Consider the following 16,215-nt stretch of genomic DNA (forward strand, 5'->3'; position numbering starts at 1 on the left):
TTTAAACTTTGCTGCCTTAGGTTGTAGTGAAAGAGGCGTCACACAAATCAATGATCAATATCACTGAATATCTGTGTGTTTATTGCAAGTAAAAGACTAGATGAGCCTCAACTAACACACTGTGTATTTTCCTGCTACTGGCCTCTTGCATAAACATGTTAAACTTCTGGATAATTGAGTAGTGTAATTAGTTGGGTTCTTATTAATCAATATAGTATGAGATTCATGTACACATCTTCTTTCATATGTTCTTAGGTACTCTTGTAGTCATTTGGTTTTAATTTTTTAAAATGTAGTGACGATAATAAATTTTTATTATACCTCATGTGAAAGAACTGTGTGTCTGCTTCTCACGATTTCTCTTTCTTTTGTTAACCCTTCAAACTGAGGAGAACAGCAGTCTCAGTATTTGTGTACATTTATGAAAAAGTGAAGTGGGTGATGGTGAAGTTATACCCAAATGCTATGGTTCCTGAAAGCACTCTGGTTTCAAATCTGCTCTTCCCTTCACTGACTGGAACACAGCTTAAAAAACAAACAAACAAACAAACACAAAAAAAACACTTCTATGTTGATGAATTTAGCAATTTTTAATTTTAGCTAAGGATTAGGGAAACTGATGATCAAAGGTGTACTCTGATCCAGAATAGAGCTTTAATATACTATATTGTACTGAAATATAAGGTAGAGCTCTACTAAAATGAACACTTGAGTACCATAATACGCATCTCAGTCAACAGAAGTATTCAGGATGAATTATAAAGTTCCCTCAGTACTCCCAAATAATAACTCTTTTTTAAAAGAGTAATTATCAGTAACCCTTGGGTAACTGATTATATCAAAGATAGCAAGTGATTCCAAAGACTTTTATTAGAATCCAGGAGTGATTTTACAAAACAAGTAAAAAGGGTTCTAGGAAAAACCTTTCACTGGTACCTTTATGAATAATTACTTCTTTTAATTCTCACAGGTAGAATCACTTTTATTTTTTAGAAGTTGTATTTAAGACATTTGAAAGATATTAAATTTTAAGACAAGTTACTTTGCCAGGAGTAAGTCAGATAATAGCAACACTCACCCACCTTCACTAACCAGCTCACTGTTGTCTGACTGCTTACAAGAGATGATCTTCTCCACTAGCTGGTTGTAGCTGCAGTTACCAACAGCTTTTACAATGTCATCAATCTGCAAAACAAACAACTGTCTCACTAATCATGATAAAATTAAAAACAATAACAAAGAAACCCATATAACTCTTGAGGGTTTTATTCTAATATAATACTAAATATAAAAGTATTACTTATGAAAAAAGAAAATCAGCACTAAAATCAACACCCAACAGTTTCCAGTTTTGTTTATGGCTCACAATAACGTATTATGAACAATATTGCTTAGCCATATTTCAATTATGCAAAAAATAATAAAATGGAATTATTATATGCAACTTTATTTCTTAAGATTGTAAAGCAAGGCAGGCTTCCCTGGTGGTGCAGTGGTTAAGAATCCACCTGCCAATGCAGGTGACATGGGTTCGAGCCCTGGTCCAGGAAGATCCCACATGTGGTGGAGCAACTAAGCCCGTGTGCCACAACTACTGAGCCTGCGCTCTAGAGCCCTCGAGCCACAACTACTGAGCCCGCTGGCCTAGAGCCCATGCTCTGCAACAACAGAAGCCACTGCAATGAGAAGCCCGTGCACCGCAACAAAGAGTAGCTCCCGCTCACCCCAACTAGAGAAAGCCCAACACAGCCATAAATAAATAAATAAATAAATAAAATTTTTAAAAAATTAAAAAAAAAGATTGTAAAGCAAGGCAAATCTAAAAGATGTTAATTTATGGGATAAACAGGGTTTCCCATTTTATTTGTTACTTAGTTCCTAGCATAGTGGAGATATGAGCAGACATAACTAATGTTATTTTCCTAAAGAAAAGTTAATATATATTAATAAGGGAAAATATTTGCCTCATGATTCTTATTTGATCTTTGTCTGTGAAGGTACAGTAGAAAAATAAATTCAAAGTTTTAAGGTATAGGAAAATAAAATTGGGCATCTCTACTCTCCTTCCATATACTTTGCTTTTACTATTGAAGCAAAACAGATATCTGCTGTCTAAACAACTTACTTTGATTGCCCTCCCACCCCTAAAATATATTTATTTGTAAATTATTACATGTACTTAATTAATTAATATATTAATTAACACAAATTAATACAATGCGATAAAAAAAAAGAGAGGCAATGTTTTCTTTCCACATCCAAATGATCTTCATGAATACTTACTCTTTGAATACCACAAGAACTGACAGATCTGCACAATAGTAAGGGCAGTGGTTTTCAAACTGGGAGCTTTTTAAAAAGCTAAAAGAATTCAAAACTCAAGTTGTTTCTCAAGTGCCTAAGTTTTCATTCCACTGCTGCCTAGCAAAGTTTGAGAACAACTTCTCTAGGTTATAATTTTTCTTTGTTCCTGCAAAATTCAAGGATGGTAAAAGCCTCTTAACCATCCAAGTGGGACTGACGGTTGGCTAAAGATCAGTTTATTGAATAAATTAAAGCAGGAAACTGTGGAAAATGTTACATACATATCTTAAACAGTTCATGTTAGCTTAAAACACACAAATGTATTCACTTGTCAACCTTCTGATACAGAGCCAAATAAGGCCGTTTCTTTGAAAGTGGATCTTTTGGCTATGATTCTAGGTAAATGACACAAAAGAATATGCCTTTCAGTTTTCATTTACTTAAAATGAAAACTTAGACCCTTAAGAAGCAGTTTGAGAGCACAATCCCTTTACATTTTCATTATTTTTTGTAACACCTTTACTGATTACAGCAATTTTCTTTAGTGACTCAACTTCATTGTCTTTCCAAAGAACTGAATTTTCAATCCTAAGGAATACATAAAAATACACCTAGAATAATAAATACATGATCAATATATAAAAATCAGTTGTACTACTATAGACTAGCAATGAAAAATACAAAGATTTCAAATTTCATAGGCAGGATCTCTACATTAATATTTCATTCAGTTAATTCATTTGGATGCCTTTTATGCACTACTATGCACCAGGTGCTGTTAGAGAAACTGAAGACTCAGCAGTGAATAAAATAGATGGTCTATGCTTTCATAAAGTTTATATTCTAGAGAAAGGACAAACAATAAACCAAATAAGCAAAAATATAACATACTAGGTAGTTGTATGTAGTGGTATGCAGCTGTTATTTGTTTCCATTGTACTATAGCATTCCATAGTATGAATATACTATAATACATTTATTCATTCATCTTTTGATGGCTATTCAAGTTGTTTTCAGTTTGGGGCGATGACAAATAATACTGTTATGAACATTCCTGTACATTTATCCTGTTTCACAAATCTAGTTTCTCTAGGGAATTTGCCTTGTCAAATTCTTGAGTCTTATCCTCAACTTTACTAGGTAACTCCAAACTGCTTTCCAAAGGAGGTAGTCAATTTACATTTTCATTAGCATGGAATGAAAATTCTCTATACTGCATATCTTCTCCAGTATTTAGTATTGTCAGACTTCTAAATGTCAGCCAGTCTGATGGGTGTGTAGTCGTATCTCATTTACGTTTTAATCTGCATTTCCCTGATGACTAGTTCATACGTTCACTGGTCATTTGGGTATCCATTTTTGTGAAGTGTCTCTTCAAGTCCTTTTTGAAGAATTTTAGCTTTGTTAATCTTCTTTATTATATATTTACCTTCTATTTTAATACTTTTGCTCTTAAGATAGATATAAAGCTCATTAATTTTCAGTCTCATTATTCCTTAATATTCGATTTTAGGGCTTTAAAAACCCCTTTAAAAACTGTTTTAGCTAAAAAAAAAAACTGTTTCAGCTAAATCTCACAAGTTTTGATATAGATTTAGTTGTTGTGTAGTTTAAAATATACTTTAAGTTTCATTATGATTTTTCGATCCAGACAGTCCCTACTGTTTTTTTCTGCTGATTTCTAGTTTACTTGCACTGTGGTCAGAGACTATTCTGTACTTCATATATTTTATAGCTACTTTATTTATTTATTTATTTATTTTTGGCTGTGTTGGGTCTTCGGTTCGTGCGAGGGCCCTCTCCGGTTACGGCAAGTGGGGGCCACTCTTCATCGCGGTGCGGGGACCGCTCTTCATCGCGGTGCGCGGGCCTTTCACTATCGCGGCCTCTCCCGTTGCGGGGCACAGGCTCCAGACGCGCAGGCTCAGCAGTTGTGGCTCACGGGCCCAGCTGCTCCGCGGCATGTGGGATCTTCCCAGACCAGGGCTCGAACCCGTGTCCCCCGCATTAGCAGGCAGACTCTCAACCACTGCGCCACCAGGGAAGCCCCATATATTTTAAATCCTTAAAAATTTGTTGAAACTTGCTTTATGGTCCAGCATTAGGTCAATTTTTGTAAATTTCATGAGTGGATGAAAAGAATATATAGTCAGGTTCATAAAAAACAAGGAAAGACTGAGAAAATGGCAGAGACAAGGGGAGACTAGGAAGATACAATGATTAAAATGCAATGTGATACCCTGGATTGGATTCTGGAACAACAACAACAAAAAAATTAGTGAAAAAATTAGTGAAATGCGAAGACTAATACAGTTAACAGTAATGTACCAACACTAAATTTGTAAGTTTTGACACATGTACTATGGTCATGTAAGATTCGGGGAAACTGAGAAGCATGTATGGGCATTCTGAATAATATCTTTGCAACTTTCCTGTAAATCTGGAATTATTCAAAAACAAAAAGTTCATTAACTGTTTTTAAAGAATGTATGTTCATTAGGTTCTCTTTTCTGCTTCTATCAATTACAGTGAAAGGTATATTAAAACCTCCCAGTATGACAATTTCTTTCTTCTTATAATTCTGTTAAATTTTGCTTTATGTACTTTGAGGTTATGTTATTAGATGCATACAAATTTTGTTTTCCATTGTTAAAAACTGACCTTTATTCTTTGTGGCAATTCCCATGGGTCCAAGGAATAAACAGTCAATCAGGGTATTTACTTTCCAGGTGTCTCCAGGCACATACAAATTTAAAATGATTATATCTCCTTGGCAAATTAAACATTCTATTATTAGTAATGATTTTTGACTTAAAAGTCTATTCTTTCTGATATTACTATAGATACACCAGCTTTCTTTTGATTAGCAACAGTATGGCATCTCTTTTTTCTCTTTTTATTTGCAATCTTTGTGTTTAACTTCAGACTGTCTTATATATGTCTCTTGTAACAGCAACTATATATATTTTAATCCAGCCTCAGAATCATTGTCTTTTAACTAGAGCATTTAGTCCTATCGACACTTACTATAATTATTCATATATTTGAATTTATTAAATCTACCATTCCTTTACCTCCCTTTCTTCCTTCTTTTAGGATTAATTTTCCCCCTTCTACTAATATAGAAGTTATCCACTATGTTTTCTATTCTTTTCACGGTTACTCCAAAAGACCATTATCCAATAGAGTACACTGTAATAATGGAAATATTCCAAATCTTTGTTGCCCAGTAAGACATCCACTAGCCACACGTGGCTACTGAGCAATTGAAATGTGTCTAGTGAAACTTAAGAAGTAAATATTAATTAAGCTTAAATAGCAACAGTTGGCTACCATGTTGGACAGAGAAGTTATAGGAACTATCACATCTACCCCTATCATATCAAATTCAGAAGTTAATACTCTCTTCTTGAACAATTAATTCTAGGCCCTTAGAATATTTTACCCTTCTCCCAACTTGTTATTATTTTTGCATATGCTAATGTTTTTTAAACCCCAAAAGATAATGTTATTATTTAATACAGTCAACAACCGTTTATATTTATCATGTTATTTTTCTCTCTATTCACTCTTTCATCTGGGATCACTTTCCTTCTTTTCAAAATCCTTGCGTAGAATTTCCATTAATGATAGTCTGCTGGCAGGAAACTATCTTAATTAATCTAAAAATGACTTTATTTCTCTCCATTCTTGAAAGATAATTTTTCTGGGAATAGGAAATAGGTTAGCATTTGTCTTCTTTCAGCACATTGAATGTATGATTTCCACTGTCATCTGACTTCCAATGCTGCTCTTTTTTAAAAAATTAATTAATTAATTAATTTATTTATTTATTTTTGGCTGAGTTGGGTCTTTGTTGCTGCACGTGGGCTTTCTCTAGTTGCGGCGAGCGGGCGCTACTCTTTGTTGTGGTGTCCGGGCTTCTCATTTCGGTGGCTTCTCTTGTTGCAGAGCACAGGCTCTAGGCATGCGGGCTTCAGTAGTTGTGGCTCGTGAGCTAGTTGCTCCGCCGCATGTGGGATCTTCCTGGACCGGGGCTTGAACCCGTGTCCCCTGCATTGGCAGGCGGATTCTTAACCACTGTGCCACCAGGGAAGCCCCCAATGCTGCTCTTAAAGAGTTAATTATCAATTAATAAAGGAGAAACACCTTCCCGTGGCTGAACTATGGTGCCCGCCCACCATCCAGAGAATGACTGACATTTATTTGCAAGATAATTATTTGCAGTACACATAATCATAATACAAAGAACTAGCCAGTTCTGAGAGATATTTCATAGAGACCGATGGATTTCAGATTTTGCCTTGTTCTGTTTTCTTTCTCAGCATCAGAATCCTTCTGTCACAAAACAAGTAAGTAAAATAGATAAAAAGCACAGCTCTCAGGCCCAAGAGTTTGAAAACCACTGTGTAGACCAGAAAAGTATGATGAAAATTTTCTGTCCTATATTAGAGTACCTTTTTTTCTTTAAGCATATGAATTCAACTGTTTGCCAGGCAATATGTAGCTACACATACAGTCAGAGGGATGATCTGAGTCCAGTTTTTAAGAACTCAGGCTTAAGTTCCTTAGGTCATAAGTTCATCCTCCTCAAGAATCTAGGCTACCTGGCATTGCCATCTGCCAGGATCCAACATGACTCACCTTGGAGGTTTCAGATGCTGGACATATTTAGACTTTTCAGTGATGTTCTCAGAGACAGAGTGCCAAAAAAAATACAGATGCCCTGCTTACAGTAAGCCACCCTTTCACTGCCCAGAATACCAGTTACCTTTACCAAAGGACAGGGATGAAGAAACACTACCAAATCCTTGCTATTATGATCTCTCCCCCCCATAGGTAATGCATGCATGCATGCATGCATGCATGTTTCATTCCATCAGTTAATATCTATTGAGAACCTACTATGTTCCAGGCACTGTTCTTAACAATGAGAAATAAGGGTCCAGCTCTTATAAAACGTACACTCAGACTTCCCTGGTGGCGCAGTGGTTAAGAATCCACCTGCCAGTGCAGGGGACACGGGTTCGAACCCTGGTCCGGGAAGATCCCACATGCCGCAGAGCAACTAAGCCTGTGCACCACAACTACTAAGCCTGCGCTCTAGAGCCCACAAGCCACAACTACTGAGCCTGCATGCCACAACTACTGAAGCCCGCGTGCCTAAAGCCCATGCTCCTCAACAAGAGAAGCCACCACAATGAGAAGTCTGCACACTGCAGCGAAGAGTAGCCCCTGCTCGCTGCAACTAGAGAAAGCCCATGCACAGCAACGAAGACCCAACGCAGCCAAAAACATAATAATAAATGAAATAAATTAATTAATCAATTAAAAAAAAAACAAAAACATACACTCTACTGGGAGATGAGTCAATCAAGTAAATAAATAAATAATAATTCTAGATAATGACTGGGGGAAAAGAGGGTGACTAATTTCAACAAGGGAAGGCCTCTCTAACAAGGTGATATCTGACCTAAGACCTGAATAATGAGGAACTAGAAATGGGGAGATCTGGGAGAACAATGTGTTAGGGTAGTAAAACAGTGTTCCACAGTGGGCAATCAGCTAGTACAAAAACCCGAGCTAGAAATGAGCTTGGTATGTCTGAAAAATAGAAAGGCAGCTGGTGTTGTTGGAGGGTAGTAAAAAGGTGGGAGAATTACATGAGGTGAAGCTTGACAGGAGGCAGAGTCTAGATCACGCAGTATATCATAAAAACTCTAATAAAGATTTTGTATCTTATTTTAAAGAACGAAATAATGCCATTTGCAGCAACATGGATGGACCCAGAGATTGTCATACTGACTGAAGTAAGTCAGATAAAGACATATATCATATGATGTTGCTTATATGTGGTATCTAAAAAAATGGTACAAATGCACTTATTTGCAAAATAGAAATAAAGGACTTCCCTGGTAGTGCAGTGGTTAAGAATCTGCCTGCCAATGCAGGGGACACGGGTTTGAGGCCTGGTGTGGGAAGATCCCACATGCCGTGGAGCAACTAAGCCCGTGCGCCACAACTACTGAGCCTGTGTTCTGGAACCTGCAAGCCACAACTACTGAGCCCATGCACCACAACTACTGAAGCCCACATGCTCTAGGGTCTGCGTGCTGCAACTACTGAAGCCTGCACGCCTACAGCCCGTGCTCCACAACGAGAAGCCACTGCAATGAGAAGCCCGCACATGGCAACAGAGAGTACCCCCACTTGCCACAACTAGAGAAAGCCCGCACACAGCAATGAAGACCCAACACAGCCAAAAATAAATAAATAATAAAATTAAAAATAAACAGAAATAGAGTCACAGACGTAGAAAACAGACTTATGGTTACCAGGGGGCAAAGTGGGGGGAGGGTTAAATTGGGAGATTGGGCTTGACATATACACACTACGATATATAAAATAGATAACTAATAAGGACCTACTGTATAGCACAGGGAACTCTACTCAGTACTCTCTAACGGACTATATGGGAAAAGAATCTAAAAAAGAGTGGATATATGTACATGTATAACTGATTCACTTTGCTGTACACCTGAAACCAACACAACACTGTAAATCAAATATACGCCAATAAAAAGTAAAAAAAAAAAAAAAAAAAGATTTTGTATCTTATTTTAGTTACACTGGAGGCTTTTAAGGAAAAGAGTAGGGCGCAGGGATAAAGGGGAGGGTTTATTTCACAAAGATCACTCTGACTGCCAAGACAATTCACTGGGGGAAAGAATAACCTTTTCAACAAATGGGGCTGGTACAACTGAATATCCACATGCAGAAGAATAAAGTTGGATCCCTTCCCCAAACCATATACACAAATCAACTCAAAATGGATCATACTCCTAAATTAAGCACTAAAACTATATACTCTATACTTACATACTTTATATATTATAAATATACAAAGAACTCTTAGAACCCAGTAACAAAAAGACAAATAGCCCAATTAAAAATGGGCAAGAGATCTGCAGATATTTCTCTAAAGAAGATATACAAATGGCTCATAAGCACAAGAAAAGATGATCAACATCATTAGTCATTAGAGAAATGCAAACAAATCTACACTGAGATACAACTTTACACCTACTAGGATGGCTGTAATCAAAAAGATAACAATAACAAGTGTTGGTGAGGATGTGGACTCAGCTTCGTAGTTGGCCTCTAACTCCATGAAATTATAGTCAGAAGTCTTGGGCAGATTTAGCAGTCTGGAGGACTGTGCTCTTAACCTCACAATGTGGCTAATTTCATGTAAAAGCACAAAAACATAAGTATCAGAAAATATAAATCTAGATTAATTTGCCAAATTAATAGATTTTTACTATATTTGTGTTCATATAATTTAAGATTTTCTACTTACCTGAGGGTCCACTAGCCATCCATGGTACAAAGGAATATCAAGAAGATCAAATACTATGCATTCTGGTGTATATTCAAACACTCGAACACCAGTGAATTTTACATTTACATCCAAGCCTGTCTGTAGTTTGTGCAGTACTGCCATAGCATCACTCATATTCTGAAAACAGAAAGGGGAAGAGAAAAAATGAGGAAAATCAAACAACAACAAAAAAGATATTTAAATGCAGGCACATTTACTACAAATTTTCCATTTTATCCAATTTATTCATCCCTTCAGTTTTTATTATTAAGTACCTACTATGTGCCAGGCACCAGTATGAGTTCTAATGATAAAATAGTGGATAAAACAAAGTTCCTAATCTCATGGAACTAACATTCTACTATGAGAGACAAATACACAAATTATAAAGTCAAGTATTAGTAAGAAAAATTGAACAGGATAAGGATGTACAGAGTGAGAGGGGTGAGGGACCTATTTTTAGACCAGGAAGTCCAAAGACAAAATTTCTAGTCAAAGAGGAAGGCCTCTCCCACTTCTAGGTATATTCCTAAAAGAATTGAAAGAATTTAAAGCACCGTCTTGAAGAGAGATATGTGTACACCCATATGCATTGCAGCATTATTCACAACAGCCAAGAGGTGGAAGCAGCTCAAATGTTCATTAACAGATAAATGGATAAAGGGAACATAGTATACATATACAATGGAATATTATTCAGCCTTAAAAAAAAAAGAAGGAAATCCTATTACATGCTACAACATGGATGAAACTTGAGGACATTATGCTGAGTGAAATAAGCTGCTGCAAAAGAACAAATACTGTATGACTCCACTTATGTGAGATATTTACAGTAGTCAAAATCATGGAAATAGAAAGTAGAATGGTACTTGTCAGGAGCTGGAGGGAGGGAGATCTGGAGAGTTGTTCAACGAGTATAGAATTTTAGTTTTACAAGATGAAAATGTCCTAGAGATGTTACACAAGAATATAAATACAGTTAACACGACAAAACTGTACACTTAAAAATGGTTAAGAGAGTAAATTTTATATTACGTTTTTTAACCACAATTTAAAAAAAAGAAAGAAAGAAAAAGAAATGAGCTATCAAGCCATGAACAGACATGGAGAAAATTTACATGTACATTACTAAGTGAAAGAAGCCAATCTGAAATATATTGTATGATTCCAAATGACACAGTGGGAAAAGGCAAAACGATGGAGACAGTAAAAAGATCAGTGGTTGCCAGGGGTTAGGAGGAGGGAGGGATGTACTGGCAGAGCACTGCGGATTTTTACGGCAGTGAAAACTATTCTGTAGGATACTATAAAGGTGGATACATGTCATTATACATTTCTCAAAACCCAAAGAATGTATAAACACCAAGAGTGAATCCTAATGTAAACTATGGACTTTGGGTAATAATTATGTATCAATGTAAATGGTGGGAGATGAAGTCTGAGAGAAAGAGGCTGGATCACAAAGACTTGTTGGTCAAATTAAAGAGTTGTTCTGTCCACATCAGTTTTCTCAATAAACACGGTCATGTAAGTGTGTAATGAAGACTATTTTAAAACATGTTTTTCTAAATGCTTTAATATATTAAATATGGACATAATTTAGAGGGTATATTTGATGGAACAAATAAAAACCAATATATAAAATTTGATAAAATTTTATTGAATCCTTACTGTTAATCAGACACTGTGCTACATACTAAAGATATAAAATAGCAGTAGACTATAGCCTACTGGAGGGCTTATAGTAGAAAGGGTGAACATGAAATAAATCCTTTTATATTAAAATTAGGGACTCTCACTGAAATCTGAGAAGGACAAATTTAGGTCATAATAACGAAGTTCTGTTTTACCAATTAACTTATAAAATTCCATGCTAAGAGACTATACAGACTGAAAACAAATTATTCAAATGTTTTAAATTTATGAATGAAGAACTTATAACAGGATAACACTGTTATATACTCTTTGGCTTTTGTCAGTTTCACCTCTAATAAGTATAATCCCCTAAAACAATATATTTTCTCAGTCTTCCTAAAAGTTGAACCCTTGAAAACAATCAGCTCACATTTTTTTCCTTTCAGTGTTTTAAAACTTCTCCTAAAGTCATAACAATGATGAATGTGAGAAAATAGTAACAATAATGAGCCACTGTAGGATTATAGCTCTACTATTGATACTACTGATTTTTTTCTGCTATTTGTTAAATTCTTAGTTGCCAATCATCCAGTTTCCTTCAGGGGGAAGTATAATTTCTAACAGTTCCTGGACTCAAGCTTATACCTTTATGTATCTTCTACATTTTTAATAGATTATATAATGTTAAAATAACTAAGTTAATACACTTAATAATCTCCATAAATAAAACTGATAAAAATAAACAAATTTATAAACAAAGAGTTAAAAAGAGTATTTTGCCATCTTGTTCCTGAATCCAAATGGGTGCTTACAAGAAAGGATTACTACTCTTTTAAGCCAGTAGTTCAACTGTTTCTTAGAATTTTTCTTAAATGTACCGTTAACGTGGTGAAATTTTTAATTTAAATATAAGATATGTATATATATATATATATTTTTTTAAAAGATTTAATGATTGATTGATTGATTGATTGATTGATTGCTATGTTGGGTCTTCGTTTCTGTGCTAGGGCTTTCTCTAGTTGCGGCAAGCAGGGGCCACTCTTCATTGCGGTGCGCAGGCCTCTCACTATCGTGGCCTCTCTTGTTGCAGAGCACAGGCTCCAGACGCGCAGGCTCAGTAGCTGTGGCTCACGGGCCCAGTTGCACCGCGGCATGTGGGATCTTCCCGGACCAGGGCTCGAACCCGTGTCCCCTGCATTAGCAGGCAGATTCTCAACCACTGCGCCACCAGGGAAGCCCAATATAAGATATATTTTAAAAATATATTTGCAGTCATATAAAAACCTGTCATAAACACACAAACACACACACAGTATTTTCTTGTGTTGTCATCATTAAGCAAAACTGAAAAAAATATGCTCTTTGTTTATATTATGATTTCTGGTAAAAGGGTTTTTAATTAGGAAGACTGCAGCTGTGCATTGGTCTTTCTAAAATTTAGGCTTAAACATTTCTGCTCACACAAAACCATACAAAAAGAACATTGTTACATCACACCTGTGGAACATTAAACACCAGCTTAGACTCAGTCTTATCAGCTTGGTACATACTATCCTCAAAACTAATGGTAATGCAATCACAGTACCTTATAAATAGTTTTAGAGCTTATTTTAAATGCAGGGTACTTTCTGTCTGACATGTTTATAAGAAATGCAAGTGGTTGTTAGTGTCTGTTTCAACTTTGAAGCAAAACTTTACTTCCAATCATTTTCCAAGAGTCTAGATCACCTTAATGGAAACATATCCTGAGACTGAAAAACAGACTTGAAACAAAGGGCTGATATCATTTGCAAATACTCATCACTCAAGATTTTCTCAAAAAACAAATACCGTACGCTAACACATATATATGGAATAAAAAAAAATGGTTCTGATGAACCTAGGGGCAGGACAGGAATAAAGACGCAGACATAGAGAATGGACTTGAGGACATAGGGATGGGGAAGGGTAACCTGGGACGAAGTGAGAGAGTAGCACTGACATATATACACTACCAAATGTAAAATAGCTAGCTAGTGGGAAGCAGCTGCATAGCACAGGGAGATCAGCTCGGTGCTTTGTGACCACCTAGAGGGGTGGGATAGGGAGGGTGGGAGGGAGATGCAAGAGGGAGGGGATATGGGGATATATGTATACATATAGCTGATTCACTTTGTTATACAGCAGAAACTAACACAACATTGTAAAGCAATTACACTTCAAATAAAGATGTTAAAATAAATAAATAAATAAAAAATATTTTCTCAAGACTGTGCAACAGAAATAAAATGAATTTTGAGGTTAATGTTAAACTGCAACTACGATCCATAATTTCTAATTTCAAGTTTTTGTATTAATCATAATAGCCTTGTTGATTTCAATAAGAAATGATACAAATTTGATAAATAAATGATGTAAATTTAACCATAACACTTTATAATTATAAAATATTTACTGGTTTTATATGTTGAAGGTTAGCCTAAGATTTCATTTGAAAAGAAGTTTCCATTGTGAAAAATGTTTGGAAATCCTTGCTTTAAGCTACAAATTCCGATAGAATTTAAATGTTTTAGCATACCTATTTGGCTTTAGCTATGGATTTCCTACCTTACACAGTGATGCAATGCAACATACTGGCTTTTCCATTTTATTAGGACTAGATTATCTGAACATTCAAATTCAAGAAATTTTGCAATACCAAATGAATTTTGTTTTCTTTTTGCCATTTGGATACTGGTGAAAGTATGTAGTAAGGGTTACTTTGAAAGTAAACATAAAGGTTCCAATGATGTCTGTTTCTTCCCTGCCTGATACTTCTTCCACTCTAAGAACCTGACTTCTTCTTGACTTCCATTGTCAAACAAAGGAAGAATACTGAAGAAAATGAAGCTCTGCTTGCTTTCTTACAGCTCCAATAATTTTGAGCCCAGTGGTCCCCTCCTATATTACAGAATAGTATCTCTAAAGAACATGCCAAGCAATGTAGACACATTGAAACTATGAAACAGCAGATTTAGTCCTAATGACATACCCCAGACATCATTTGCTGAACTGTTTCCTACATATAATTTAATTGTAAAATATACACAAATGAGGAAAGATAAATCAATAACAAATTCACTTGAAAGTCAATTTTTTCAAGGAAAATACCAAGTTATCATTCTACATAGGTGTGTAGAACGATATCTATGTTTCATTCTACATTGCATATCGGTTCACGTAAAAGAGAGATCAGCAAAGTATGGCCTGTGGGTCAAATAAGGCTGTGAGCTAAGAATGGTTTTTACATTTTTAAAAGGGGGTTAAAAGAGAAAACAAAGAATATGCCCAAAAAGCCACTGAGACTCCCTCTTGCGAGAGCACCGGAATCACAACCAACTGCTGAACAATCATGGACAGGAAGACACTGGAACTCACCAAAAAAGATACCCCACATCCAAAGACGAAGGAGAAGCCGCAGTGAGACGGTAGGAGGGGCGCAATCACAATAAAATCAAATCCCGTAACTGCTGGGTGGGTGACTCACAGGCTGGAGAACACTTATACCACAGAAGTCCACCCACTGCAGTGAAGGTTCTGAGTCCCACATCAGGCTTCCCAACCTGGGGGTCCAGCAACGGGAGGAGGAATTCCTAGAGAATCAGACTTTGAAGGCTAGCGGGATTTGATTGCAGGACTTTGACAGGACTGGGGAAACAGAGACTCCACTCTTGGAGGGCACACACAAAGTAGTGTGCACATCGGGACCCAGGGGAAGGAGCAGTGACCCCATAGGAGACTGAACCAGACCTACCTGCTAGTGTTGGAGGGTCTCCTGCAGAGGCAGGAGGTGGCTGTGGCTTACTGTGGGGACAGGGGCACTGGCAGCAGAAGTTATGGGAAGTACTCCTTGGCGTGAGCCCTCCCAGAGTCTGCCATTAGCCCCACCAAAGAGCCGGGTAGGCTCCAGTGCTGGGTCGCCTTAGGCCAAACAACCAACAGGGAGGAAACCCAGCCCAACCCATCAGCAGACAAGTGGATTAAAGTTTTACTGAGATCTGCCCACCAGAGCAACACCCAGCTCTACCCACCACCAGTCCCTCCCATCAGGAAGCTTGCACAAGCCTCTTAGATAGCCTCATCCACCACAGAGCAGACAGCAGAAGCAAGAAGAACTACAATTCTGCAGCCTGTGGAAGGAAAACCACATTCACAGAAAGATAGACAAAATGAAAAGGCAGAGGACTTTGTACCAGATGAAGGAACAAGATAAAACCCCAGGAAAACAACTAAATGAAGTGGAGACAGGCAACCTTCCAGAAAAAGAATTCAGAATAATGATAGAGAAGATGATCCAGGACCTCGGAAAAAGAATGGAGGCAAAGATCAAGAAGATGCAAGAAATGTTTAACAAAGGCCTAGAAGAATTAAAGGACAAACACCTAGAAGAGTTAAAAAACAAACAAACAGAGACGAACAATACAATAACTGAAACGAAAAATACACTAGAAGGAATCAATAGCAGAATAACTGAGGCAGAAGAACGGATAAGTGTCCTGGAAGACAGAATGGTGGAATTCACTGCCGTGGAACAGAATAAAGAAAAAAGAATGAAAAGAAATGAAGACAGCCTAAGAGACCTCTGGGACAACATTAAATGCAACAACATTCGCATTATAGGGGTCCCAGAAGGAGAAGAGAGAGAGAAAGGATCCAAGAAAATATGTGAAGAGATTATAGTCAAAAACTTCCCTAACATGGGAAAGGAAATAGACACCCAAGTATAGGAAGTGCAGAAAGTCCCAGGCAGGATAAACCCAAGGAGAAACACGCCGACACACATAGTAATCAAATTGACAAAAATTAAAGACAAAGAAAAATTATTGAAAGCAACAAGGGAAAAACGACAAATAACATACAAGGAAACTCCATAA

General features: G+C 36.7%; 1 protein-coding gene across 2 annotated transcripts in view; it reads right to left on the reverse strand.

Annotated features, from left to right (window-relative positions):
• The window catches only part of MINDY2 (MINDY lysine 48 deubiquitinase 2), an 86,255-nt gene that overhangs the window by 41,862 nt on the left and 28,178 nt on the right, over positions 1-16,215 (reverse strand). For both annotated transcript variants that reach the window (XR_009007659.1, XM_007166108.2), the window contains exons 4-5: positions 9,665-9,823; positions 1,083-1,185 (exon numbers count right to left, since the gene is read on the reverse strand). Coding sequence is in view for 1 of the 2 variants with exons in the window: in XM_007166108.2 (XP_007166170.2) it covers positions 1,083-1,185; positions 9,665-9,823 (262 nt within the window). In the remaining variant the exon portion in view is untranslated. The remainder of the gene's footprint in view (positions 1-1,082; positions 1,186-9,664; positions 9,824-16,215) is intronic.

Source organism: Balaenoptera acutorostrata, chromosome 3 (assembly GCF_949987535.1).
Source record: "Balaenoptera acutorostrata chromosome 3, mBalAcu1.1, whole genome shotgun sequence".
In the NCBI taxonomy this organism is placed as follows: domain Eukaryota; kingdom Metazoa; phylum Chordata; class Mammalia; order Artiodactyla; family Balaenopteridae; genus Balaenoptera; species Balaenoptera acutorostrata.